This window comes from Leiobunum rupestre, chromosome 7, assembly GCF_980474605.1.
Source record: "Leiobunum rupestre chromosome 7, qqLeiRupe1.1.hap1, whole genome shotgun sequence".
In the NCBI taxonomy this organism is placed as follows: Eukaryota; Metazoa; Arthropoda; class Arachnida; order Opiliones; family Sclerosomatidae; genus Leiobunum; species Leiobunum rupestre.
Window position 1 is genome coordinate 18751598 of NC_143390.1, and position 27462 is coordinate 18779059.

At 39.2% G+C, this 27462-nt stretch overlaps 4 protein-coding genes across 4 annotated transcripts; all 4 read right to left on the minus strand.

Moving 5' to 3' along the window:
* Window positions 1-7559: 7559 nt before the first annotated feature.
* Window positions 7560-9967, minus strand: LOC149934990 (sulfotransferase 1E1-like). Its single transcript, XM_090152937.1, has 4 exons — window positions 9433-9967; window positions 8443-8561; window positions 7984-8379; window positions 7560-7824 (listed from the first exon to the last, which is right to left on the minus strand). Exons 1-4 carry the CDS (start codon window positions 9631-9633, stop codon window positions 7584-7586), a joined length of 957 nt encoding a protein of 318 aa, XP_090009063.1. The 5' UTR covers window positions 9634-9967; the 3' UTR covers window positions 7560-7583.
* Window positions 9968-10336: 369 nt separating this feature from the next.
* Window positions 10337-14602, minus strand: LOC149934991 (sulfotransferase 1E1-like). The gene is made up of 4 exons (XM_090153501.1): window positions 14446-14602; window positions 14198-14366; window positions 13746-14138; window positions 10337-10592 (listed from the first exon to the last, which is right to left on the minus strand). The coding sequence occupies exons 1-4, from the start codon at window positions 14600-14602 to the stop codon at window positions 10337-10339; spliced, it is 975 nt and encodes a 324-aa protein (XP_090009627.1).
* Window positions 14603-14946: 344 nt separating this feature from the next.
* LOC149934992 (sulfotransferase 1 family member D1-like) lies at window positions 14947-16130 on the minus strand. Its single transcript, XM_090153502.1, has 3 exons — window positions 15704-16130; window positions 15257-15649; window positions 14947-15187 (listed from the first exon to the last, which is right to left on the minus strand). Exons 1-3 carry the CDS (start codon window positions 16003-16005, stop codon window positions 14947-14949), a joined length of 936 nt encoding a protein of 311 aa, XP_090009628.1. The 5' UTR covers window positions 16006-16130.
* Window positions 16131-19474: 3344 nt separating this feature from the next.
* Window positions 19475-21228, minus strand: LOC149934993 (sulfotransferase 1 family member D1-like). The gene is made up of 4 exons (XM_090181125.1): window positions 21072-21228; window positions 20842-21010; window positions 20087-20479; window positions 19475-19890 (listed from the first exon to the last, which is right to left on the minus strand). Exons 1-4 carry the CDS (start codon window positions 21226-21228, stop codon window positions 19632-19634), a joined length of 978 nt encoding a protein of 325 aa, XP_090037251.1. The 3' UTR covers window positions 19475-19631.
* Window positions 21229-27462: the final 6234 nt, after the last annotated feature.

The window sequence follows — 27462 nt, forward strand, 5'->3', positions numbered from 1 at the left end:
TATGCACGTAGGCCCAGCCTGAATTAGAGGCCCCATCTATAATGTTTATTTAAAAAATTCCCGAGTTTCAAGGATTTTTTTATTTAAATGTTTTAAATTTTGACATGATTTCTATTTTCCCATTGAATTTTTTAAAGGCATTTTAATCAAGGAATGACACTCTTCGATTAGTTTTTTTTTCCAAATTCTTCGACTACGAGGGGCTGATCACTCCACGTAATCGGTGTACAGAGCCGTACCTTTGACTGTACTAATGGGACTACGCGTAATCTTTGAAGTCCCTGCCTTTGGCAGTGCTAATCTAAGCGTAATCCGGTGTACAGACTTTCTAAGAGTGGTTAGCCCCTCGGTCGACTACTAACTTTGGGTTTTCTTTTAAACAATTCGACAAATCACGATTTATCGACAGTGTAGCCAGATTTGAAAGCCTAAATTCTCCCATAGTTGTCCGTAGACGTGTTTCAATTCTTTTCAGTGAACTGAAACTTCTTTCTGAGATTGTATTTGCCACAGGAATGCAAGAAACAGTTTTGTAGTATTTCACTAGGTCGGGGAACCCATCTGCCATTTTAATTAAATAGTGGAAGCAGTCGATTACGCTGGTAAATTTCTTGGGGATAATTAAATTTCTGGCTATTTTAATTTGGCTTTTTAACGAATTCAGGTCGAATTGAAACCGATTATAAGTGTTACAATGGGTTACGATATCGTTTTCGTTAAGAAAGTTTTCCGAGTTAGGGTCAGACGCCATTATACCTTTGAATAAGCCAGAGTTTTCCAATAGTCGAATTATCATTTCTGAAATAAATTTATCAACTAATTCGAAATAGGTGGACCTCAACTGGTCAATCAGGGTTTTTGTTTCCGATTCCCTGCTACCCGTTGTACTCGTTACCACACTATGTTTTAATCTCTTGTTAGGGATTATTTTACGTTTCCGTAAAGCTATCGGTTCGCTGTTACGATCAGGTATTGCAATAAAAGCAGATTCTGCGATTTTAGTAGCTTCTACCCAAATTAAATCAAAACGTTCCGAGTTCCTACATTCTTCTAAGGTCTTAACGGTAGCTTGGCAAATGGCAACGGCTTCCGTTAAAATAACTTTCGAACTTTGCAAGTATTCCGACAGGGAATTCGTTACGCCTAATACTTCGTCTAGTGCGACAATTAATATTAAGTTGTTAAAGTTATGTAATTGTGATATATACCCACGACACTCAGCAGCTTCCTCTGGTTTTCCGTTTTCAATTAGATTATCTAACGTTAAAACTACGGAATCGAGTCTATTTCTAAAATAACTAACACCTTTTGTTTTACTCCACCACCGAGTGTCGCAGCTTTGTGGCATTTTAAGTATCTCATAGCCCAGATCTTTTTGGGAGTTTTCAAAATATTCGCTTCTAATAACCGAATTGCTTTGAAAATTGTATATGGCCTGAACCAAACCAAGTAGTTCCCTAACTGCCAATATTTTGGAGCAACAGTCAACTAAAACTAAATTTAAGCGGTGCGCGTAGCAATGCACGTGAGGACAATGTCCGCTTACTGCCTCTTCTACTTTCACCCTCACTCCTTTTACGTGTCCGCTCATTACACTTGCCCCGTCATATGTCTGTCCAACGCAATTCTCCAGTTTTAAACCACCCTCTGTCAAAAGATTTATAAATGTCAAGCTGATATTCTCAGAATCGAACTTATGTAAATCAGTGAAACCTAGAAATCTTTCTACGACACCTATTTCTATTCTAGTATATCGAATACAAACGCTTAGCTGCTCCACCCCTGCATTGTCTCGGGTTTCATCGGCAATTACAGAGTAAAACCCACCGGATTCGATGACCTCTTCGACAATCATTTTCCTTACTAAATTTGCACAAATGTCAATTATTTCATTTTGTACAGTGCTGTGAATATATTTTGCATTATTGGGCATACTCTCGCATTTGGCTTTCAAATCAGGACATTTTCTTTTCAGAAGTTCTAAAATTTCAATAAAATTTCCTGTTTCCAATTTTATCGGCAGATGTATTCCCCTGAAGTGCTAAATCTTGTTGAGAACATAAAATTATGACTTCCACGTGTGCAGATAATACCTCAATATTTGAAAGAATAACCCCTTCCTATCAAAGCAATAGGCTTGGGCTTTACCTCTGCTGGGACGAGAAAGAGAGAAATCCAGTTTTGGCAATCCCCCCCTCCGGTCCTCTTCACTGACGTCGTCAAATTCCAAGAAACTAAATGTCTTTGTTGTGTGTATTGTAGCTTCTCACTGACACCGAGGCAAAAAGACAGGTGTCCCTGCACTTTGCGGCCTAGCATGACGTATTTCCCCATCCCGGCGTCACCATCTCTTATCAGTCAATTCAAAAGAAAAAGTTTTTTCAAGGGGAAAATCTATAATCACGGACAGCGTTGCCAACCGTACTCTAATTATAGTACATTTCGATAAAATTAACTTTCGATTTTCTTCGTTTCCAATCTGTTATATTACTCTCAGTAGGCTAAAAATGGAAATATCAAATCTTATTTTACAAACTAGTAACTAAAAATATTGAGGGTTATAATAGGCACCGTTTCAAAAATTTAGAGGCCCCCAAAGTAGGCCTACACTTTTTCAACGTAGGCACGTGCCTACTTGTGCCTATTGCTGGCGGGGAGCCTGTTAAAGGGATTTTCAAGGGAGGTGTGAGGGGTTGGAAGTCGATTCAAAAAACGTCACTGAAACGTCATCAGAGTGTAACTTTGTAAATGTGACGAACGGTGACGGAATGACGTATTTTAAATGGGCTTCACAGCTCTCCCTTGAAAGTCCCTTTAAGCCCCGTTTTTTATTAATGAACACGGTTGAATAGGTAAAAAAGACCAACAACGTTTGGGGAAACTAAAATATATTTATTTAATACGTTAATCCCGATACGCGGTACTTCGGCCGATAGGCCTTCAGGGCGAAGTTGTTCGTCTTTTTTACCTCTTCAACCGTGTTCATTGTTACCTTTAGACCAACGGTGGTTCTCGTTTTCTTCCGTTCTTTATTAGAATGGTTGTCTTGCCTAGGATGATTCGATTGCGTGAGGCTGGAATTTTGTCCCGCTTTTACAAGGATCAGACGGACAGAGGCAGAATCGTCGGCATGTTCAACTCCTCGTACAGCGTATGGAATGAAGACCATGGTCCGACACCTCTCTCGGCCGCAGATCTTCTAGGAGGATTCATTCTTTTGGGCCTGGGATACGCCGCTTGCGTTTTGGCTCTTTCGTGGGAAATTCTTGAATGGAAAATGCGAAAAGCCTACGCTAATTTCCGTAGTAAAAAGAGAATGCCAATAGATTTTTAAATGTTTTAAATAAATTTTCCTTTAAAGACGGTTTTTGTAGCATTAAAGTCATTCAAATGTAGAAATAAGGTTATTTTATCCAAATAAGAACCATGTATTTACAATAAGGTTTATTTATACTTCACCTATTTGAAATTGTACCTTTTTGTCTGGAAATTTATTCAATACTCTGATTAAACTCTCAGCGTTGAGTTTGCAAGTTCTTTCCCCACTGGTTTAAGGGGTTTTCCCCCGAGCTCTTCGGTTTCCCCTTCCATAAAAACTTGTTGAGGTTAACGGTAATAGTTAGTGTAGGGAGCTGTTGGCTCGCGTGGCATGCAGGGCTTGCCACCAAACTCCTACGCATTGTAACCCGGCCACCTGAATTAACGGCCTTAAAAGTCGCTTGCTGACTTAGGCCTAACTTGGTGCCTTGGGTATTAGCCTAGCTGATTATTATTTATTAATATCTGACACATTCGCAGTTAGACGAAAAAGCAGACGAGGAGCAGTTAGATGAAAAAGCAGACGAGGATAGTACTATGACGTACATGTTACGCTACATTGAAAGTTATAAACTCAGATTAGCGGAAGAGTATATTAATACTTTTTAAAGTCTATATTTTTTACGTATGAAATTTTAAAGGTCAAATCTTGTTTTAGCGCAGTCAGCAGAGATAAGATGGTTAAAGGGTAGAACCCGTGGGTGGTCCACTTACAAGGAGACATCCCGAAGTGTAACCCACCGATTTTGTTCAAACTCGGGGGATTGGTAGACCTTCATGTATCATGAAAAATCCTAAAAGGAATTTATTCAATGGGCAACCGTTTTGCCATGGCAACGAAAAATGTTTTTGACAACACAAAATATTAAGTTTTCCCATTGAAAATAACATGGGATTTTGACCTCAAATTGATCAAAATTTGATCAATTTTGATGTTTTTTTTTGTCAATTTTTATCTATTTTTTCTATTTTTGGCATTTTCGAAATTTTGAAATTTGTTCAAATTTTTCACAGGGTCCTAGGAATCGGTCAGAATCCCATGTTATTTTCAATGGGAAAATTTCCATTTGTTGTTGTCAAAAACATTTTTCGTTGCCATGGCAAAACGGTTGCCCATTGAATAAATCCCCTTTAGGATTTTTCAAGTTACATAAAAGTCTACCAATCCCCCGAGTTTGAACAAAATCGGTGGGTTACACTTCGGGATGTCTCCTTGTTAGTTAGTTTTTTGTAATTTATTTACGGGTTTTATTATCGACTCAGATATAGTTGTATTAATGTGGTGGCATTGGTTTACCGTTTATTGATATACGAGCTGTCGTTTAGTTAAGTGGCTTTCTGTGCTTTGTTAATGGTAAGGTTTTTACTTCTTGTTAATACATTTGGTGTGGATATTTGGATATCTACGATTCCTAATGCAGTCATTGATTTCCTGTGTGTGCGAGTCATTATCTGATATTGGAAATTGGACGGCATTGGTCTTTTTTACGCGGTATGTGTCACAACGTTGGATATCTACGATTCCTAATGCAGTCATTGATTTCCTGTGTGTGCGAGTCATTATCTGATATTGGAAATTGGACGGCATTGGTCTTTTTTACGCGGTATGTGTCACAACTTCAACAGGAAGTCTACGAGTCGTCCACTACCAGATGTCGAATATAGTTATTCTACGGTATCTTCATCATGGGCGAGTGTTGAAATAACATGAGCGTTAAAGATGCGGCAAGTATTTCCTAAGCGATAAAAATACAAATACCCTCTGTAGATATTTCTTTCATTAAAATTGGCTTCGTATTTTATTCAACTGTTAAACTTGTACTGTAAATTGGGTTAAATTCAATTGTGCATTGTTTTAGTACGTCTAAATCACTGTTGTAACTACTTAATTTATAATATTCTGAATAAATTAAACTCGGTTGTTTCGTCTCAATTATTTTAATTATAATTAAAATTTTATACCGGGCGGGATTGAACCGGGATTACGTTTTTAGTAAATAACTCTGAATTGCGGAGATATATCTTTAAGGGTCATCTCGATAAATTAATACCACTAGGGACAATTCTTCCGAGGAGAGGTATATTTTGGCTTGCCAACTTGTTTTATTTGGATAAAGCTTTTATTTTAGTTAAAAATATTTAATTGGTCGGAAATTAAACCGGGAGGGCACTTTTAGGACTTTAATATTCTGTTACGCTGTATAATAAATCTGTAATATATATTTTTTTTTGCTCCGAAGTTTGGTCGATTGGGTTTTTGTAATATTTATTTTTTGATTGTGTCGAGCTTATGGGCGGTATTGTTGTGTTGAAATTATTATTCTTCTTGTGAAATGGTTTGAAGTGGCTTTTTTGTATTGTTATTGAAAGACTTAAAGTGCTTGTTTATGTTGACTGTTGAGAGCGACGTACTGTACGAGAGGACGTATTTGTATTTTTCTAATTTGAATTTATTGTGGTCTTGGTAAAGTAATTTTAAACTTTTTAAATTACTAACTTAATCCATGGACAGTAAATTAAGAGGACAGGTTTTCGATACCCTTCCACAGTGCATTTTATTTCTACCCGCGTATCAATAAGCTCGAGAGACTCCGAGGGAGTCTTGCAAGGTCATTTGTACCACGTTATCTTAAAAATTCAAAATGGCAATCTAATGCGGTTGATATTGTTACGTAATTTTTGCGCTTTATATTTTAGTAATTTTTAATTTTGGTTTTTTTATTCAATAAAAACTATCAACTTATATTTAGTATATCGTATTTAATCTATAAAAACGTGAAAAAATACCTTTTGGCGTAAAAATGTACTTCATGTTTATCTTTTTTCTTTTTTCGAACAGTATCGTCCACTCTTAGCGATAACCTTGGACGACTCCCTTAGTGTGATTGGTTTACGGGCGCTAAAAACCAGGCTTTTTACCGATCCTCTAAAACCTACTATCCATGCTTAATCTAAAGAAGAATAAACTTTTGTCTTTGTGTTTTCTATTTTTCTACCCTTTATATACAGTTTTGGCAATCTCGAACGAAATTAAATTTCGATGTAGCGGCAACGGGAATAAATTCTCGTAAATTTATCGTGCGGGTCTTGGTGAAATATATAAACTTGAAATTAATTTGTTTTTCAGACCGTTTTCTTTATTTTTTTCATTAAAAAAAGAATCGCCGTTATAACAGCTTTAATAATTTATTTTAATTATAATAAACCATATTCTACCGGTCGGGATTGAACCGGGATTACGTCTTTAGGGCGACGCTCTAAATTGCGGAGGTATCTCGTAAAGTGCCGTGTTCAGTAGTTAATACGCCCAAGGGCAAACTCTTCCGAGGAGAGGTATATTTTGGCTTGCCAACTTGTGGCGGCTCTATCAAAAAAAAAAAGGAAGAAACGTTTACGAAAATGCTTCTAAAAGCGCTTTTAGCTGACAGCACCTTCCGGGCACTTAAAAAAAGGGCTAATTGTCTGCGATCTATAGGCTTACCGAAACCACGTGTTTAATAAGTTAATAATCACGTGATTCCGAAAAGCCAATCAACACCAGAAGCTCCCAATTTGCCACACCTTTTAGGCTAGATTTTGATGCTTACTCAACTTGTTTTGATTAAACACGCTAACGACATCTAGTGCGAACGAATGCAACTAGACAGGAGCCGCCACTTCGAGAAGATGGTGTGAAGGCTTCCAGCCATATGCACCAGCCTTATACCCCACGTTATTCTGCCCCCCCCCCCCCGACTAGGACTTGAATAGCTGCCAAGTCCCTATTATTATTTTCTTTCCGTTCGTAAGCTTCGGAATCTCAAACAATCGTATCCTGATCGTATCTAATACACTGATTGTACGTGCAGACGAAAACGGCATCTATCGTACCATCAAAGATAATTTAAACTCGTACCCTAAATTCGAAATCACTCTCTCGCGCGTTGCCGATAGCGGTTACCCACTTCCCGCCGGAACTCAGAAACAATTCGCTCCATGGTTTGCACCTTACCGCAACCACGGCCGATGGAGCCCGATTTTTCTGAGGTCACGTGCCGGAAAAGGGTAAACGCTTCGTAACAAAACCGTCAATGGGAAAGCTCTCAGTATTTGAATCTAGGGTACGAGTTTAAATTATCTTTGGTACCATCTGCGTGACTATTAAGTAACTTTTTATTATTTATTTATAAAGCATATTAATTTAACCCATAAACCGAAATGTCGTTTTTATATAAACTTTATTAAAAACGGATTTTACGCGGAAGAAATCTCTTGGTAAAAGTCTTTTAGACTTTTGTTTTTCTCATCAATTGACGCAACTCGGGGTACTTGACCTTTTTGTCGATGGCTCTATCAACTATTTGCCATTGTTCCGGACTTAGTTCATTTTTACTGCCTCCAACGGCCCCCTCTCGATAAAAATTCGGGGTCATGAATAAATTATCATCGTTGTATTTTTCTGGCTCCGTCATGTATTTCGGGTAGTTTTCGCCCATCTTATTCAGAGCGTCCAAGTCTTTCGCAACTCTATATTATCGATATTAAGTTGTTATATTTTCACAAATTAAGGCGAAAACGCCACGGCGGCGAGCGTCGATTTTAAGCCTAATAGATTTTTTAGGGCATCGACAATCGCCATCGCCGAGTATTTCCCTCGCGAAACTCCGCTAAAAATTAATACCTAACCTGAAAGGTTTACATTCTTTCATGTACTTGAAACTGGAATGTTTGAGAATGTTGTCCAAAATATCCGCGTTGTTGCGAAGCTTTTCGGAAATTTCTGGGCCCAGAAAGTCGGCTATCGTCAAAATAGCTTTTCTTTGGTCCGTCTTCATGTCTTCGTAAGTCATGAAAAGGACGTTGTCGTCGTCTTTACGCTCGTACCACGATTGAGCTATTTCGAAGTAATCCCCGAAAGGTAGGGTGCCAGAAACAAAGTCCTCGACATAGCTATCGAAGTTGAGTTTCTTCCCTATGATTTTCGCGTCGATTTGGTTCAGGTGATTGTAGTAACTGGTACAGCAGTCGAAAGCATTTCTCATGACGCTGATGTACTTGACATCCCTGAACTTTGGAGTTAACCTAAAATCGTAAAGATTAAAAAGACGATTGATTGCGCGATATTAGATTGATCCATGTTCTCACTTGTAAGGAAGGTGTAGTTTAATCAGTCTCGGCTTGCATAGTCTCTCCAAAGCTTGAAGTCCAGTAAGTTCGAGGAAGGGAAATTCTTTCAGCATCAAGATATTGGTGTCCGGCGGCACCTAGATATAAAAATAAATATAACGTATTAATAAGGGTATCTATGGAGTGTCATTTTTAACAGTCTCTGAAATAAGTACCAACAGTGAGAGAGACCACTAAAAATGAAAAACAGCTGGGTTATATTGTCACATAGATTACCATCGCTTAATAGGCGCTTAAATAAAATATATCCCATGAAATTGTCAAGAAGTAATATTTCCGAGAGCCAGGACTCGTAAGTTACTATTTATATAGTGCTTGTTGAAATAATGGAAACTTTTCACCTGTAAACAGAACGTCGTGTTTTTTCCAAGCCTTAATATGTCAAAAAAGCTACCTGGTTAAAAAGGAACGCCATGGGGAACGCTTGTTGTTGCCGTAAAGGTGAAAAATTTCCATTATTTTAACAAGCACTATATAAACAGTGACTTGCATGTCCTGGCTCTCGGAAATATTACTTCTTGGCGATTTCTTGGGAGGATGGTTTATTGAAGCGTCAATTGTTTAAGTACAGAAAGTAAGCTTCAGCCGCAGTCTCGCGTCTTAGAGGTTTCTAATTTCAACCGGAAAAATAATTTGGTTCTTTTTACGCACGATTCGTCTTAACGGAGCAAGTGATAAATAGCCAATTATTTAATATTCTTTACAGGCCCTGAATAAAGTACCAATTCGTCATCGTTGCGTTCGCCAGCAAGTAGTTAAAATTTCGTTAACCCTTATCTTGTGAAGACTCACTTCCGCTACGTCATAGCTTCGATTGTTCCGTCGTCTTCTCTCCCATCTTCCCAAGCTTAAGTTAAGACGTTATGACGTAGGAGAAGTGAGTATTCTCAAGATGGTGGGAACGAAATTTTCAGCCACTGTCTTTTGGAATCCATCTATATTACTCACCTGTCCATCGTGGATGATTCCCCAAATTATAAATTGCGCCCACGTTGTTCCGGACTTAGGATAGGTTGAGAGTACCACGTCGCCCGGAAGTAGGTTAGCCGCGAACACCTCTCGCACAGTGTTTTCCGCGAAACCAGCGCGAGGTACTGGGAATCCGTCGATCAATAATGTTTCGACGCGTTGAATCTCGTTACTCGCCATGATTTTGAACACCGTCGTATTCAACCTTGTTATTAGAGTTGTACCTGTTCTTGTAGTGGCTCTTCCACTTCCAAAGTTTAAATTTGGTACGTTATGGTTAAAACGACATCTAACACGCCCATTTCTTTTCTAATTGGGAAATAGTTTAACCTCAATTTTTCGCGCGGAAAGGCTGGCCGATAGTTAAACCTCTGCCCTCTATAGGATTGTACGTGTTTTGAGTGTAAGCCAAAAATTGGATCGCGTGAGAGTAACGACTAAATTTAATAAAGGCACGCTTCGTTCGTTGTCATTTCGCTTCTACTGTTTCTTTTATACCGTTTTCAAGGGTCGTATTGTTCGGAAAATAGATATAAAAAAGAGCCGTTTCAAACTTTTGATTTACGCTTTGTTAGGTGAGTTAATTATTTATCACGTGTCGATCCTTATTTCTAAGCTACAGGTGCGATACTGTTTCTTACAGGGATTTGAGGCGTTTTTGAATGAAAATTCAAAAATTTTATCTTGAAGGCGTAGTTAACGAATTATAATCTTATCAGTCGCAATTAGTAATAGTAAATATGAACTGTTTTTCCGACGGTGACCTTATTCCAAGCGTTGCTAAGTGTAATAGTTACCAGAAAACAATTTTTTAAGCTATAAGGTGATAATTGGGCAAATCATCGTTGTATATTTTTATTTCCTTGAGCAAAATATTTCACAATCATTTTTGTATAGTGCTTCGCGCTAATTCTCGCAACTCCGGATACTCAATTTTTTCGTCGATTAGTTGGTTTAGAATGTCGTATTGTTCCGCGCTCAGTTCTTGTTTTCCTGTACCGACCTCTCCTTTTCGAAAGAAGTTAATGGATTGAAAGTATTCGTCGTTTTTCAGCTTGTCTTCGTCACGCATCGCGTTGTATATCTCATTATACATTTCTTCGGTTAGTTCAACCATCGGTCTTAACTCCTTTAGTACCCTAACGGTTAAAATATGGTATGGTATCATTTGTAATTATAATAATCAGCTAGGCTAATTAACCCAAGGCAACACCTTAGGCCTTTAAATCAGGTGGCCGGTTACAATGCTAACATTTGTCCGAATTTCATAAGTCCAAATGGTGTTGCAAATGTCTGAATGATCATTTTTCAGTACAAAATTATTAAAATGTCCCAAAAATATTTACTTTTTTAACTACACGTAAAGTTTTGTAATTTGCAAGTTATCGCCAGTAATATAAACAGAAATTCATTTTCAAAACATTTTAGAATAGCATAATTATATTGAAACCAAACCTAACGAACATAGCCCTATCTGACCCAACTTCACCTAATCTAACCTAAACCAACCAAATCAATCTAACCTCACCTAACCCAGCCTCACTCAATCACACTCAACCTAAGCTAACTCCAGCCCGATCAGACCTAACTAAAATATATTTATCCAGCCTATGTAAGGTAGTCCAAATTATAAACAATTTTAACATTTTAACTACTTTTCATTTTACGCCTCAAGTGATAGAATTTATAACATTGTGTATCTATATCTATATAATAAAAAGCTGTTGGTTGGGTGGTAGGTAGGTAGGTAGGTAGGTAGGTAGGTTCGTCAATCGATTTTGGCGACTTATTTCTCGATTTTCTGACGCATTTCGCGCGCGCGTTACGGGCGCGAGCGTCGCGTGGCATTTTTTTACGCACGCTACGATTTGCGTTTTCGCATCGAGTCGGCTTCGATTTCCGATTTGGTTTTTAAATTCTGTATTACAAATTTTCTAAAGTGACGCAAATGTCAGTTTCTAAAAATGCTCAAAATTTGTCGCCCCTGAGAGTTGGACCGTGTTTGTCCGAACACGCAATACACCCGAAAATTTTATCTCTTGCAGCCGCGAATTTCGGAGGAGGGGGGGATCGTGCGGGGGTAGTATCAGAAGGCCTGTGTGTTTGGGAAACGGGGAGGGGGGGGGGTTTCGGGTTCGTCCCGATTTGAAAGTCCCGTGGTCTTTATGCATCAGCCATTGGATTACAGGGGGTTTAAAAGGGTACAGGGAGGTTTGGAACGACTGCGAGTTTGAGTTATTTTTGTGGGAAAAAGGGTACGACTAAAATCTTCGCTTTGGACAGGGGGGGGGGGAATACCACGGTAATTATCACATGGGGAAAATGGGGATGGGGTACCCCGGTACTTTTCACATGGGAAAAAAAGGGAAGGAAGGGCCTTACAGCGCTGGTTCGACTATGGGGTAAAGGGTGCCACGGAAATTCTCGCGTTGGAAAGGGGGAGGGGAGTACTTCGGAAATTCTCGCATGGAGAAAAGGGGGAGAGGGTACCACGGTAATTATCACATGGGAAAAGCGGAGAGGGGGTACCACGGTAATTATCACATGGGAAAAAGGGGGAGGGGTACCCCGGTAGTTATCTCATGGGGAAAAGGGGGAGGAAGGGCCTTACTGCGGTGGTTTTACTATGGGTAAAAGAGCACCACGGTAATTATCACATGGGAAAAAGGGGGAAGTGGGCACCACGGTAATTATCACATGGGAAAAATGGGGAGGAACGGTAATTATTACATGGAAAAAATGGGGAGGGGGTACCCTGGTAATTATCACATGGGAAAAAGGGGAGGAAGGGCCTTACTGTGGTGGTTCGACTATTGGGTAAAGGGTGTCTGGGAAATTATCGCATGGGTAAAAGGGGGAGGGTACCTTACTGCAGTGGATCGACTATGGGGTAAAGGGTGCCAAGGAAATTATCCCATGGGAAAAAGGGGTTGGAGGGGGGCGTACTGGAGTGGAGCGCCTCGAAACACACAACTAGCTGAGGGCCCGCCTGTAAGGCGGGCTTCTAGGCTAGTCTATATAATAAAAAGCTGTTGGTTGGGTGGTAGGTAGGTTCGTCAACCGATTTTGGCGACTTATTTCTCGATTTTCTGACGCTTTTCGCGCGCGCGTTACGGGTGCGAGCGTCACGTGGCATTTTTTTACGTACGCTACGATTTGCGTTTTCGCATCGAGTCGGCTTTCGATTTCCGATTGGTTTTTAGTTTTTTTATTACAAAGTTCCTGAAGTGACGCAAATGTCAGTTTCTACAAATGCTCAAAATCTGTCGCCCCTGAGAGTTGGGCCGTGTTTGTCCCAACACGCAATACACCCGAAACTTTTCTCTCTTGCAGCCGCGAATTTCGGAGTGGGGGATAGTGCGGGGGTAGTATCAGAAGGCCTGTGTGTTTCGGAAACGGGGGGGGGGGGGGGTTTCGGGTTCGTTCCGATTTGAAAGTCCCGTGGTCTTTATGCATCAGCCATTGGATACAGGGGGTTTAAAAGGGTACAGGGAAGTTTGGAACGACCGCGAGTTTGAGTTATTTTTGCGGGAAAAAGGGTACCACGTAAATTCTCGCGTTGGAGAGGGGGAGTCGTATATTACGGAAATTATCACATGTGAAAAGCGGAGAGGGGGTACCACGGTAATTATCACATGGGAAAAGCGGAGAGGAGGTACCACGGTAATTATCACATGGGAAAAAGGGGGAGGGGGTACCCCGGTAATTATCACATGGGAAAAAGGGGAGGATGGGCCTTACTGCGGTGGTTCGACTATTGGGTAAAGGGTGTCACGGAAATTCTCGCATGGGTAAAAGGGGGAGGGTGCCTTACTGCAGTGGATCGACTATGGGGAAAAGGGTGCCAAGGAAATTATCCCATGGGAAAAAGGGGTTGAGGGGGGCGTACTGGAGTGGAGCGCCTCGAAACACACAACTAGCTGAACCTTTATAATAGGGAAAGTACCAAATTCGGATATAAAATGAACCCTTCATTTAATTCGAACATATGACACTAATTTTTATTTTACATTCGAACGTTTGTAACACCATTCGGGAAAATCATCAATTGGGGGGGGGGGGGTAGGAATACCCGCGGGGCCCAGTAGAAAAGGGCCCACAAGCATGCTTTTTAGGAGCCCATCACCTTGCCCTTCACTAGCAATTCTGGAAAATGTCGGTTAGAAAGGCTTGATATGTCTCTGCACGGCCCTAGGACAAATGATAATTTCCAAAAAGTATCGTTTCCCGAATGTTGGATGGGATAATATTATGATTGTATAGTACATGTTATGATTATGATTGTATAGTACCTGAACGGTGCGTTATCCTTCATGTATTCGAAACTAGAGTGTTTGAGAACGTTGGCTAATATTTCGGAATTCTTTTCCAATTTATCTCCTAATCCCAGAAATTTGGCAATTTGAAGGACTTTACTTTTCACGTCTAATTTCATGTCCTCGTAGGTTACGAAGAGGACATTCGGGTCGTGTCTGCGTTCGTACCAAGATTGTACTTGCTCGAAGTAATCTCCAAAGGGCACTACTCCTTTGACAAAATTGTCAAAATACATGTCGAAAGGATATGTAGTTTTTCCCAGCGGCTTCGCTTCTAGTTCGAGTGTGTGGTGGTAATAACTAATGCAGCAATCGAAGACGTTCCTCATGACGCAAACATAAAGAGCGGCGGAACTCTTAGGGGTTAATCTAAGGATAGCTTATATGAAGCGGTGTATATATTGGGTTTTATTTTTCGAATAACATACCTGTAGGGCAAGTGCAGTTTCATCGTCCTTGGAGATGGCATGTCTTCGATAGCTCTAAGACCAGTTAGTTCCAGGAATGGAAACTCTTTAAACATCATAACGCTGGTAATTGGCGGCTTGGCTCCGTCGTGTAAAATACTCCATATAATGTACTGCATCCATGTCGTGCCTTAAGTAAGAGCAGTTTTAAACGTTTAAAATAAGTCTGTTTCAGATTATCTCTTTATTGAATTTGTTTTGTAACTAACCGCACTTCGGGTAGGTGACCAAAACGATGTCTCCTTGTTTGAGTGTCATCTCCATAATGGAGCGTACGATCACTTCGGTGGGTCCGAACTTCGGGAAGGTAAATCCATCAACCCACGCGATATCGTGGTATTGGAAAATGTCGGCGTCCATATTCATGTTTACTTGAGGTTCCTAGCTATTTCACTATGTAACTAATGTCTTGTTTTAACAGTGTGGTCTTTTATGTAGACTAGCTGCAGCTGTGGTTAACTGTATTTATTGTATTTTCTTTAGATTGCTTGACCTCTAAATATTTTTTGCCCTAATTAATTATCGCTTTTGATGTGATGGCTGCAATAATAGGCACTTGTTATTGTAGAGGTAGAATCGCAGAAAACCGAAGGCAGGTGACGACGACAATAATCTTGTTATAATACCGCTAATTATTTCTACAACTACATGATAAATCTTACAACTAATACAATTTAAAACCTTATTACATTTATTAATATGTACAATATTTAAACTTTAGTTTTCCTCATCAAATCTTTTAATTCGCGGTATTTGACTTTGTCTTCGATTAATTTGTCTAGTCTCTCGCATTGATTTTCGGTCAATTCCAATTTCCCACTACCAACAACTCCCTTTCGGTAAAAATTTGACTTTCGGAATAGCGATTCGTCCTTCAGCAAATCTGAATTTTCGATGGTAACCGTGAAAGAACTCCCCACTGCTTCTTTAATTGATTTGTTCTTAAATACCCTGTAACAATAAAAGTTGTCAATAACTTGTCTTTTAACAGTCTAATAATTGAAAATATTTCGAGCAAACCGAAAAGGCGCGTTTTGTTTCATGTATTCGAACGAGGAATGCTTCAAAATCTTTTCCAGTAAATCCGCATTTTCTTCCAACTTCTTGACATATTGATCCCCGAGAAACTGAGCCAACTGCGTGACACCTTTCTTAGTGTCAAACATCAGCGCTTCGTAAGTTAAGAAAAGGACATTCTCTTGGTCTCTTTGCTCGTACCAGGACTGCACGAAGTCGCAGTAGTCACCCCATGGTGTCAGGCCCAGAAGAAAGTCGTCGAAGAACGTGTCGAATTGGTAAGTCTCCTCCGATTCCGAGTGAAATTCCGCCAGTTGATGGTAAAAACTAACGCAACAGTCAAACGGGTTTCGCATAACCGATACGTATTTGGCCTCCGGGACGATAGGGGTCATTCTGAAATACAGACCACGTTATCTTTGATTTCTCAATTATTACCTTCTTTCTTACCCGTATGGTAGGTGTAGTTTCATGGTTCTCGGTGAGGAAAAAGTCTCCACAACCTCACAATCAGGTCCGACGTACTCTAAAAATGGAAATTCGCGTATCATCATTTGGTTGGCGTCGGGAGGTGGTTCGCCATCGTGTAAAATTTCCCATATGATGCACTGTACAAATGTTGTGCCCGTCTTAGGGAATGTTGACAAGAAGATGTCGCCTTTTCGTGGTTTCATCCTTGAAATAGCTTTCACTTTATTTTCGATATTGGGGAAAGGCGGGAACGGTCTACCATCGACCAACACTGTTTTCATTCTTGTTCTTTCAGTTTTCGCGTCTTTCGCTTAATACTAGAAAAATTGTCAGAAACCTTAAAATACTCCCGCTTTTATTTACGTTGAAACATGAGTGTGGTTCTTCAATACGCGCTCCTAGTCACTCTGGCGTCTGCCCTGGGCAATATTTTGATAAACCAGTTTTTGAGTAACGCGCGTAACGTATTTAAAAGAGATAGAACGGGTTTTCTTATCTAGTGTAGTTTCAAGCTGCTTGTAAATCATATACTCGTTAATCGATCGCTAGCTAAGAGGAAAATTTATGCAAGTCTGAAAATGTCCTATTTGAGAAAAACAAGTTTTTGGTTTGTAAGTCTTAAATAGTAAGAATAATAATCTAATAGTGGAAATACGGTGAAAAAAAAGGTTAAGGTAGCAAGAATTAAATAACGAGGCAGTCTACTATAAAAACATTGCAGGATTCGTATTTTCAATTTTATAAAATAACGTATCTCGAATTGCTTGACTTTTGCTCTGGTAGAGCGATATTAACTCGATTATCACATAGCGTTGTAAACGAAATATTTTGGCAGCTGTACCCAGTAACCTATTTTTGCCTATCGCTATTCTTACCATAAGTAACATACTATCATTTAGTACGACAGTAGTGTATAAATTTCACCTTTATTTACTTCACATTGACCCCAAAAATATTCAAAATGCGCCACTCGGTAACGACTTTGTGTACAATATTCCCGCGAGTGTAATAGCCTACGCTTTCAAACTGAAAACTAACACAAATAATTAATTATTTTCGGTAGGGTGCTCCTTATTTTATTTGTTTCTTAAATATTGAAGTCGAAATTTATTAATATTTTGCCAGTTAGTTATGGGTTATGGTTACTTTATCTAAAACCGAAATATTCCAAATAGTTTAATATATCGCTAAATGATCTGGTTTAGAAACTGGTTTGTTTACATATGATAATGGGTCCACTAAACTTGCTTTAAATGTGTAATGATAGAGGAGAAAGTTGACAAGGCAGTTAGAAACCAGGTAGTTTCAACAATTCGGAATAGTTGATTTTTAGCTAGGGGAAGCATACAGATAACTATCTCGCAAAATATTGATAAAAATAAAAAACACCGGTTTTATAATGCTAAGATATAGGAAATGTACAAGCTCATTGCGCTGTTTCTAAATTTTGCTCAATTTATCGCAAATATGTTATGAATTATGTTTCGATACATTGGAACAAATTTAAATATTGAAAATAAATTCCTTTAGATCTCCGATAAAAGTTTTAATTGATTACACAAAATGACAATAAGGTGTAAGTTACTATTTTGTGATATTTTTGTATTTATTTTTTACATCCAAAACATTTGAAATAAAATCTGGTTTCATATATCTACGTACACTTGGTATACTAAAAACCACTTGGGCAATGTTCCCTCGAGGGTATTAATTCCTGCTGTGGGTGTCGCCCATCTCTTATTATTTGTTGAAGATTCGAAACTCTTTCACAAAATTAAAGTGTTATCTGATGGACACGCTCTTCAGCCTGACCTGTACGCTGCTGTACGTTGGGCTGATGAACATCAGTTGGCATTTAACATTTCTAAATAATCTGTAAGTACATTTGGGACGTAAGAACCTAAACTTCACCTATACAGTCCACAATTTCAGAGCGAGATTTGCGGATAAATATGGACCCCAAATCTCAACGCATAGCAACAAAGATGCTAAGCTAGTTCGTTCTGTGGCTGGGCTAATTAGGTGCAATTTAAACTATCGATAAGCCAGGCTAGTTAAACAGCTGGAGCCGGAACTTACCCGATTGGGCCCAAAAGGTGGGAAAGATAGGGCTGCAGCGGAGACCCGCCGTGGAGCAGTACGAAACCAACTACGCCGCAACGTCAGAGTGCCGACCGCCGAAGCCCAGATTCTGACCTCTACCTGACCGAAGTAGGAGGTGGGGTTAAGACCAATTGACCCAGGATAACATCTCCTGGTGCTCCACCACCCTTGAAGGTTACAAGTGCCGATACCTGACATCCCGGTAAAGCCACCAGTTATTGCACCCCTTGGTCCATTAAGGGCCATTCTCTTGGGAGAGTAATAAGGAAAAAGGATTTTAGATATCTGGGTTAAAAGTGGTTTTGTTACTACCATTCTAATATCAACAGTTTAAAAAAAGTTATTGGTACCCGTGCCTGGCAATGCATCCGATAAATCTTTGATAATTTCCGATTATTCCCTATTGGTTTTTCGCGATTTTTTTCTTTCGTTCTAATTACTTTACATTATACATGTTTACTTTTTCAGGCAGTTCGTTAAATCACCATCATTTCGTAACATTTTGGTGACCCTAGTGTTAAGCTCAATATAGTTCCCGTGTGCAAAAACTAACAAACTCTTAACTTAAAAAATTATTATAATGGCAATTGTTACCAGACTAGGTGCTTAATTAAGATAGCCTAAAAGTACCGCTAAGCGCGGAGCTCTTTGCTATAGGCAATCGCTTGTGCTAATGCCCGCCCATCACGTAAAATATTCCATAAGATACATTAAACAAAAGGGGGCCCGATTTAGAGAATGTTGACCAGAAGATGTCGCCTTTTCACGGCTTCATCTTTAAAATAGCTTTCACTTCTTTTCGTTATTGGGGCTAGTTGGGGAAAGGCGGAACCGGTTGACCTTCGACTAACACGGTCTCCATACTTGTCATTTCAGTTTTCGCGTCTTTCGCTTAGTACAAGGCAAATTACCCTTTCCAGAAACATTAAAATACTTTTATAGGGTGGTTTTTCAAGGCACGCTACTAATTGTCTTTAAAATCTATTCAACAATTTCCGCCCTGGGCTGTATTTTGATAAACCAGTTTTGGAATATCGCGCGTTTCGTGTTCTATCGCTTTCACTTGTGAAGTTGCAAACTTGTAAATCATATGAACGTATACCGAATAAGCCTAAAAACCTCCTATTTGAGACTAACAAATCTAGGATAATAACGATAATCTAATAATAGAAATGCGCTGAAATAAAAGATAAATGTATTTAAAATTAAGTAAAGAGTCAGTCTTTTGTAAAAACACTCGAGGATTTATTTCGAATTTATCTAAATAGTGACGTATCTCAACTTGTTGGCTTTTGCTATCAACTAGAGCGATATTATCGTTGTAAACGAATTATTTTGCAACGCAATATTTCCTTAGCTATATCCAGTAACCCATTTTTAACTGTCGCTACGTGAGATAGTGTCAAATATTATTTTTTACTATAAGTAACATAATACCCATCAGTATGACAGTAGTATTCTTCTCCTTTTTCACAGTTGCCCCCAAAATATCCAATAAGCGCCCATCGACGTTGTGAACTTTATTCCCAAGAATATAATCGCCTCGGCCCATGTTCATTTTTTCGAGTTACATATTTGCTGATCCTTCTACTAATTTGGTTCTGATAAAGAAAGGTGGTAGGTATAGTAAGAAAAACATGCATTACCAAGACTACAACATTCATACTTTTATTTTATGTTACTTATATTTTTACTCAAATCAGCATAACGCTTTCACTCGTATTTAATATAAAATAATACAATTGTACGTCGTGTACGTAATTGATTCCATTTTCAATGAAATAATTATTTTAATTTAGTAGCTTTAAGCTTTAGTTCTTCGCGCTAATTTTCTCAACTCTGGGTATTTTATTTTTTCGTCGATTAGTTTATTCAGGATGTTGCATTGCTCTTCAGTCAGCTCTTGTTTTCCGGTGCCCACCTTTCCCTTTCGAAAGAAATTCACCGTGCGATATAAATTATCGTCTTTCATTTTCTCTTCGTCATGCATGGCCTTTCGAAAAGCATTCAAAGCCTCTTCGGATATTTCATGTTCCATATGGTGGTTGAATACTTTGGGTACCCTGCGTAAAGTATAATATAAGTCTATAAAGGGAGTGTGAACTTTGGTGGTTAGCAGAAGCTTGGGATGATTAGCGCTAGTATTAAGTTAAAACAAATCGTAGAGTGCGTTACCATACGATTTTTTGATTACGTTCATACTCCTTTTAATAGAAGCTATAAATAATTCTGATGATAGACTTCTGTTACGAGTTTTACCTAACGGGAGCATTTTCCTTCATGTACTCGAAACTGGAATGTTTGAGAACGTTGTTTAACATGTCTTTATCATTTTCCAGTTTATCCCCTAATCCTAGAAATCGAGCAATTTGAAGGACGTTGCCTGTCGGGTCCGACTTCATGTCCTCGTAGGTTAAGAACAGGACGTTGGGGTCGTTCCTGCGTTCGTACCACGATTGCACGTTCTCAAAGTAGTCACCAAACGGGATCATCCCTTTGACGAAACTGTCGAAATATAACTCGAAAGGATAGTGCTTCTTTCCCGACATTTTCACCTCCATTTCGCAGATGTGGTGATAATAACTGACGCAGCAGTCGAAGATATTTCTAATGACCGAAACGTACAAGGCATCGGCACTCTTCGGAGTTAATCTAAAGATAAACAAGTGCCAAATTGGTATATGAGGTTCACGTTGATTATATTTTAGCCGTACGTTCAAGCTTGTCTATAAGCGGAATCATAAAGGCGGGTCTTAGCAAGCTATCGATTAATGTAACATTTATATGTCTTGTCTTAACTATTTCGGAGGTATCAAATGATTAATTTTCTTGGGGCGCCAGAAAAGCACGGTAGTAATATATTTATATTAATATAATGTTATTAATTTCATACTTAATTTTAAATTAATAGTAACTTAAATTTGTCCCTTTATCAGAGGATAATTCCTCTCTGATGTGCCGAACTAATACGAACCATTACTTAAGGTTTTATTTGAAAGAAAGTTCTAATTTACCTGTAGGGTAGATGCAGTTTGATTGGTCTTGGTGATGGTAAATCCTCTAGGGCTTCTAGTCCCGTAATCTCCAGAAAAGGAAATTCTTTATGCATCATCGTGCTGGCGCTGGGTGGTTGGCTTCCGTCATTTAAAATACCCCATATTACAAACTGTGTCCATGTCGTGCCTAAATAAGATCGCGCGGTGTTAAACGTTTGTTATAGATATTTAAATTTTTTGTTACTAACCGCACTTTGGGTAAGTGGACAAAATAATATCCCCTGGCTTAGGGGTCATGGCAGCGATTGAGCGCACTATCTCATCGATGGGACCGAATTTGGGTAAAGGGAACCCATCGAACATTACCAGCGCGCATCCTTCGAAAATATCTTCGTCTTTTTCCATCGCCGGCTGAGTTTATTATGATTCCGCGTCAACTGTACTGCCTGGTCTTTCGTATTTTATCGGGTTTTTATCCTTAATAACGCGTTGAGATATCAGCTGTTGTAATAGCAGTGATATAGTACAAAACCAGTTATATGAACTGAAAAAACTACTACGGTTTTTTCCTGTAAATGTTACGGCAGATATTAAGAGTTTCAAGGTAATTGTTTTTTTTACAAAACATCAATGTCATTCCACAAACATTCTTGTGCAAAGAAATTATTTATAACAGTGGTTCAAGAGGAGTTAGGTTTAGATCGATTTGTGAAAACTACAGAGGGGAAATAATGGGGATGCAAGTTTGTTGAATCAAACCCCTTAATCCAACTATACAGTCTCGTGTGGTAATATCTGGATGACACCTGAAAAGGGGGTGACCAGCAACTCACCACGTATGGCTTGGGGGATAACTACCTATACCGGCTTAAACTCCTCAGCCTTCAGGTACAACAGGTCATAATGTACCTCATCATACTCTCGTGGCCTTATCCCGAAAAGAATGGATCTCCCACCAAGACGTCCTTAAACTCGGCTAACATTACCGGCGACAAGGGCTCCCCTCTTCCCTGGGTCGCTGTACACGACTTGAAGTTAAACGGCCGATATCAGTAACCCCATACAGCGCGTCAATGTATCTGCCACGTAATACTGCCCTCGCCAAGCGGCCATTCAGTTAGTTTCTTTGGAGATTAATACAAAAATAGTAATACTCTTTTTATTGAACAGCATAACCAAAAGTGATTGAATATAGTACTATGCTGGTCTAAGTAATAAAATATTTTAAAAAGCACTAAAATCACATAAAATACAGTTATTGTTATCATTCAAACTCTTTATATAGTTTAGAATAATTTTCTTATAAGCAATGAGTTATTTTCGCTTGGCTGAAATTAAAGGAAGGAAATTAATTTCCGACAGTGCAAAAGATTCCGAATGGTCACAGATAGTGAGATCATTGGGATGTCCCTTAAGGCCAGGTTTATTAACAGCCAAAGCTTTCCAAACTCACAGTAATGATGAACTTTAATAATCGACGTTTATTTAAGTTAACGACTTTTCGACCAACGGTGGTTTTCTAAGTTTTCCACTTGCAATAACGGTATTTGTTTACTCACAAAATTTCTTTGTATACAATACAACGTTTTTACTGAATTATTAACTCTCCGAGGGGACAAAGTCCCCTAGGAGGGGTTATACAACGACCGTGTCTGTCTGTGGGTCTGTGGGTGGGTCTGTGGGTGGGTCTGTCTGTCAGGACTGCGAACGCGTTCGCATTTTCGGTGCAAAGTGTAATCATTGCGTACGCAGTTTCTCAAAGGGTTGGCAAAACCACCGTGTGACGGTGAGCGTTAACGGATGCATTTGCGGTTTGGTTTGGATGGTGTTTTTTATCGCTCACCGTCGTGACGGTTTGGTGTATTACGTTTTTGTAATGTTTATGCGTAGGTTGTGAGTGTTGAATTTGTTGTGTTTGTGTTCTGATGGATGTGCATGTTGAGTCTGTTGTGTTTATATGGGCGTTTTCTCTCCAACTTCTTCTTAATGACTTTGGGACGGACCGAGTGCTGAGTGTAATGCTACCTCTCAACGTCCAATGGCAGGGTTTCCACCAGTTGTACACGGTATTCGTCTTAGTATCAATTTGCGATCGCATCGGGTGGGATTTGAACCCGAGACCTCCTGATTGACAGGCGGACGTTCTACCACAGAACCACCGACACTTGTTACACCTTATTGAAAATTAGACCTTCAGCTTTATCGGAAGCGTATTTAATAGAGTACGAAATTTTGGTTTAATTGAAATAGAATTGAAATTGAAATTATTGCATCGAAGAAATTCTAATTTAGCGTTTCTCTATTGATTAAAAACAAATGCGCCACCCAGGTTTCGAACCCAGACCATTCGGCTTGGCAGTCGAGCGCTCTACCACAGAACCACCGATAGCTGCTTAGATTCACTGAAATTAAGACAGGCATCGTAAGCATAATAGGTAATAAAGTCTTTTTTTATTAATGAATTTATGAAGGCCTAATCTGGTATTTTTTAAAGGTTAAATCTTGTTTTAGCGCAGTCAGCCGAGATTAGAGGGTTAAAGGGTAGACCCTGTGGGTGGTCCACTTTCTTAACGACCTATATATAGTTCTGTTAATTCAAAGGAGATAATTTAACGTTAATTGCTTTAAAAGCTGGCGGTTAGTCAAGTGGCTCTCTGTGCTTTGTTGATGGTAAGGTTTTTGCTTCTTGTAAATACATTTGGTGTGGATATTTGGATATCTACGATTTCTAACGCAGTCAATGATTTCTTGGGTGTGCGAGTCATTATATGATATTGGAAATTGGACGGCATTGGTCTTTTTCATGTGGTATGCGTCACAAGGTCAACAGGAAGTGAACGAGTCGTCCACTACCAGATATCTACGGTATCTTCATCAAGGGCGAGTGTTGAAATAAAATGAGCGTTAAAGATGCGGCAAGTATTTCGTAAGCGAGTAATTCCAAAAAGCCTCTGTAGATATTTCATTAAAATTTGCTTCGTATTATATTTAACTGATAAACTTGTTCTGTAAAAGGGTTTAATTCAATTGTGCATTGTTATAGTACGTCTAACTTACTGTTGTAACTACTTAACTTATGATATTCTGAATAAATTAAAATTGGTCGTTTCGTCTCAATTATTTTAATTATAATTAAAATTTTATACCGGGCGGGATAGAAATGGGTTAATATTTTTAACAAATAACTCTAAATTGCGGAGATATATCTTTAAGGGTTATCTCGAGAAATTAATACCACTAGGGACAATTCTTCCGAGGAGAGGTATATTTTGGCTTGCCAACTGGTTTTTTTATCTTCAACCACGCGCCCTGATAAACTGTATCAAGTACTTTTACCAAAACGTTTTCCTCGGGGGTAATTCTGGAAAACGTATAGTTGACTATGAGTGAACACTGGTTCAGGTAAATATATTCCAACGCTTCAGAGTGTTTGACCCGGAGGTTTATTGATAGTAATTGCGAAAACAACTCGACTTTCAAGTCGTCCACAGTCTATTTATAGCAGCATTACACGGGCCTTTTTTAGTGTTGGAATTTCTAGGAAACCGGATAAACTTTTTCATAAAACGAAGCGACGCTCTATGAATTTTAAACTTTAGTTAAGCTACTTTCATAATTCCAAATCATTAAGAATAGTTTTATTTCATACATTCTAGCAGATCTACCGAAACCAATAAGAAACCTAGATAAGCGCGAATAGTTATGCCAAAGGGAGGAAAATAATAAAGATTTACACTCTTCGGAGTCCTCCCAAGTCAGCTGTCAGCATAGGTCAACGCCAAGAGCTGGGCTCGAGCTCACCTCACTAAATTCGTATATGAGCTTACGGTGGTCTCGGGCTCATCTTGTTCTCACCAATTATTGGCCGGGTCTTGGGTTCAAGGTCGCAATCTAAATTTCCTCGCCGATGTGAGGTCTCGAGCTCAGTAGATTTAAAACCAACAAACCGTCTTGGGCTCGGACTCACTAGTTATAAATATACGGGCAGTCTCGGCTCGGGCTCACTATATTTACAAATCGACGGGTGGTCTCAGGCTCAGGCTCACTATAGTTACTTACAAATAAAATGGTGACCTCAAGCTCGGTCTCACTATGTTTTAACACTACTAAAGACTCAAGCTCGAGCTCGATGTTTCAAAATACTCAGACAAGCTCAAGCTCGGGATCAGTATGTAGCTCTGCTCAACATGATATAATTAATCCCTTTCGACCGCTCTGGACTCTAGAGTTGCTCAACCCGATTTTTCGTCACACATTTTATTTATCAAATAGCCCAATTAGTGTTTCCGAGATCCATTCCGGCATCACTGGCACACCTGGAAGACAGTCGGAGGTGGTCAGGCAGTCCTGAGCCCGGGAATCCAGACGGGGCTAGGCCGCGCTAGCTTCTAACGCTTTTTTTGCCAAAATAAATTTCGAACGTGGGCTTAGGGCTAAAGAATATCGCGAATTTGAAGGAGATAGATCTCATCCTCAGATACGAAAACCGTATTCAAATTGGTCTCTGGCTCGGGCTCAATCGTAATCGTGAGTTGAGCTCGGGCTCACCTCAGATATGAAAACTACCGAAATCAGTCTCGAACTCGGGCTCAAGTATTAGGTCGGGTTCGTTAATTTTTAATATAATCTGAGGCTTGAGCTCCAAGTAATGTGAATCATGAAATGGTTTCAAGCTTGAGCTCGAAGTAATTGGTATTTTAACTGGAGCTCAAGCTCGAGCTCACTAGTTACAATATTCGTTTTACAATACGTCAGCTCTGGCTCGGTTTTAACGTGAAAACTTATCAGTCTCGTCTCAGGCTCACAATATTTATTTAAAAATACTTGAGCTCGGTCTCAAATTGAGTTTGGACTCACAGCGTGACACCGGACCCCTTTGACCTATGGCTGTCGGCACGATATTGCCATCGAATTCGAGGCTGGAAATTTCATTGAGTTAAAGCACCGAGAAAAACGCGGGAGCTTAAGCCAGGGGCAAATAAATCTGGACTCTTCCAATCCCTCCTCTTTGAGTTTTCAATAAAGCTATCTTTGACGGAGTATAAAAATATAACGGGAAGAAAATACACGATGTTTAACCGTATTTACCCACGATTTTAACGCGGGAGGGTGATTTGGTATTTTCAGAAAGATTTCAGATTTGGTAAAATAACTAATAGGTAAATTCAAAATCAGAGACTACAATGTTCGAGAATTGATATCACACTTTCGGATACACAAATCAAAACGATTCTATCATAGCGCAAATTCTATCTACAAAGAACCAAATATGGAAGAAAACGTCTTTTGCTGGTTTTCGTCAAGTTGACGATTTTTAAATTAATTAATAACTAACGGGTTAATACGAAAACAGACACCACCGAATTTAAGAACTTATACTGTACGTTTATATCATATATAACGCCTAGATTAAAGCCAATGTTAAGTTAAAAGAAACCACCTATGTACTGCATTGTAAAGGATGATAAAATTAGCGAATAAGTAGATTAGTCCATTATGAAAAGGGATAATAAAGCTAAACCCTAAACAAATTTGAAGATATTTAAAAACTTACTAATACATGTACCTTGTACCGATAGGTCTTCGAGCAAATAAAACGACGCGAAACTCGGACCAAATAGGTCTTCGAGTGAAAAATTAAATTAAATAAAATAGCCAGCAATTCCAACGGTAGACCGGTTTCATCCTATTTGGGACTCGTCAGTACCGTGCGGGAAATCTGGCTTGCGACTATAACACTGAATAGAGAAGCCTAAATATTAAAAAAATTTCCGTTGCTATGCAACTCGTTTTAAAATTTTTAATATTTAGGCTTAGGTTCTCTATTCGGTGTTATAGTCGCAAGCCAGATTTCCCGATAATAACTAATCTGACACCTAGGAGCAACAAACACAACACCCCACACAAGGAGAACGCAACCCGTCAAAAGTCGTGGAGTTTCTTGTGTACGTTTTTCATTGGCTAGACGCTTTAGCGCCTGCTGCCGCCGGAAGGGGAAAATTCGGAAATTGTCTCCCCCCCCCCCGCCTGTAAAACGTTCAGCGTAAAGGCTCGTGACGCTCATCCAATGAAATTCGTACACAACCCTTCGTTAGCGTATTTAAAGGCTAGCTGCGTTCTCCTTGTGTTTGTTGCTCCTAGCTGACACAAAGTTCAGTTTTTCGCGAACTTAAAAACATATCCTACAAAATAGATGTACTCAATAAAGGCCAGATAAGCTTCAACGAAAAACTAGATAAATTAACCGACACACAATTAGCTATGGAAACCACACTAAACCAAATTTTCACCACCTTAGGCCGAAGTCATCAAGCGACTTTTAAAGCCATTAATATAGGGTAAAGTTGATGAAATTGATCTTATTAAAGGAAGAATCACAGATTTAGAAGATGAATTAGACAGGGCTACAACTACAGCTAAAGATAGGTATGAAAAAATAGGATGCGTATACATTGATAATCTAGAAGTCGTCATCCACCGTATAAAAACCTCCAAATACGTGGTCTCCAAGATAATGAACTTGAAGACCGTAATTAGTTGTGTGACTCGATCTCTAAACCTTTTTCAACTAATCTCGAGATAGCTACCAAAGTCCAATATCATATTCCAAGCTGATACATATGATCAAAAAATGTCCCT

What these genes read in the sequence shown, in the direction of transcription:
- LOC149934990 (XM_090152937.1), bottom strand. Translation starts at nt 9,633, where the DNA reads ATGGCGAGTAACGAGATTCAACGCGTCGAAACATTATTGATCGACGGA. An exon ending in GAATCATCCACGATGGACAG is followed by an intron (nt 8,562 to 9,432) that starts GTGAGTAATATA and finishes TTTTATATCTAG; the next exon opens with GTGCCGCCGGACACCAATAT. An exon ending in AAAGAATGTAAACCTTTCAG is followed by an intron (nt 7,825 to 7,983) that starts GTTAGGTATTAA and finishes TCGATAATATAG; the next exon opens with AGTTGCGAAAGACTTGGACG.
- LOC149934991 (XM_090153501.1), bottom strand. Translation starts at nt 14,602, where the DNA reads ATGAATATGGACGCCGACATTTTCCAATACCACGATATCGCGTGGGTT. An exon ending in GGTCACCTACCCGAAGTGCG is followed by an intron (nt 14,367 to 14,445) that starts GTTAGTTACAAA and finishes CTCTTACTTAAG; the next exon opens with GCACGACATGGATGCAGTAC. An exon ending in AAACTGCACTTGCCCTACAG is followed by an intron (nt 14,139 to 14,197) that starts GTATGTTATTCG and finishes AGCTATCCTTAG; the next exon opens with ATTAACCCCTAAGAGTTCCG.
- LOC149934992 (XM_090153502.1), bottom strand. Translation starts at nt 16,005, where the DNA reads ATGAAAACAGTGTTGGTCGATGGTAGACCGTTCCCGCCTTTCCCCAAT. An exon ending in AAACTACACCTACCATACGG is followed by an intron (nt 15,650 to 15,703) that starts GTAAGAAAGAAG and finishes TCTGTATTTCAG; the next exon opens with AATGACCCCTATCGTCCCGG. An exon ending in AAACAAAACGCGCCTTTTCG is followed by an intron (nt 15,188 to 15,256) that starts GTTTGCTCGAAA and finishes TTATTGTTACAG; the next exon opens with GGTATTTAAGAACAAATCAA.
- LOC149934993 (XM_090181125.1), bottom strand. Translation starts at nt 21,228, where the DNA reads ATGGAAAAAGACGAAGATATTTTCGAAGGATGCGCGCTGGTAATGTTC. An exon ending in AAACTGCATCTACCCTACAG is followed by an intron (nt 20,480 to 20,841) that starts GTAAATTAGAAC and finishes GTTTATCTTTAG; the next exon opens with ATTAACTCCGAAGAGTGCCG. An exon ending in AAGGAAAATGCTCCCGTTAG is followed by an intron (nt 19,891 to 20,086) that starts GTAAAACTCGTA and finishes TACTTTACGCAG; the next exon opens with GGTACCCAAAGTATTCAACC.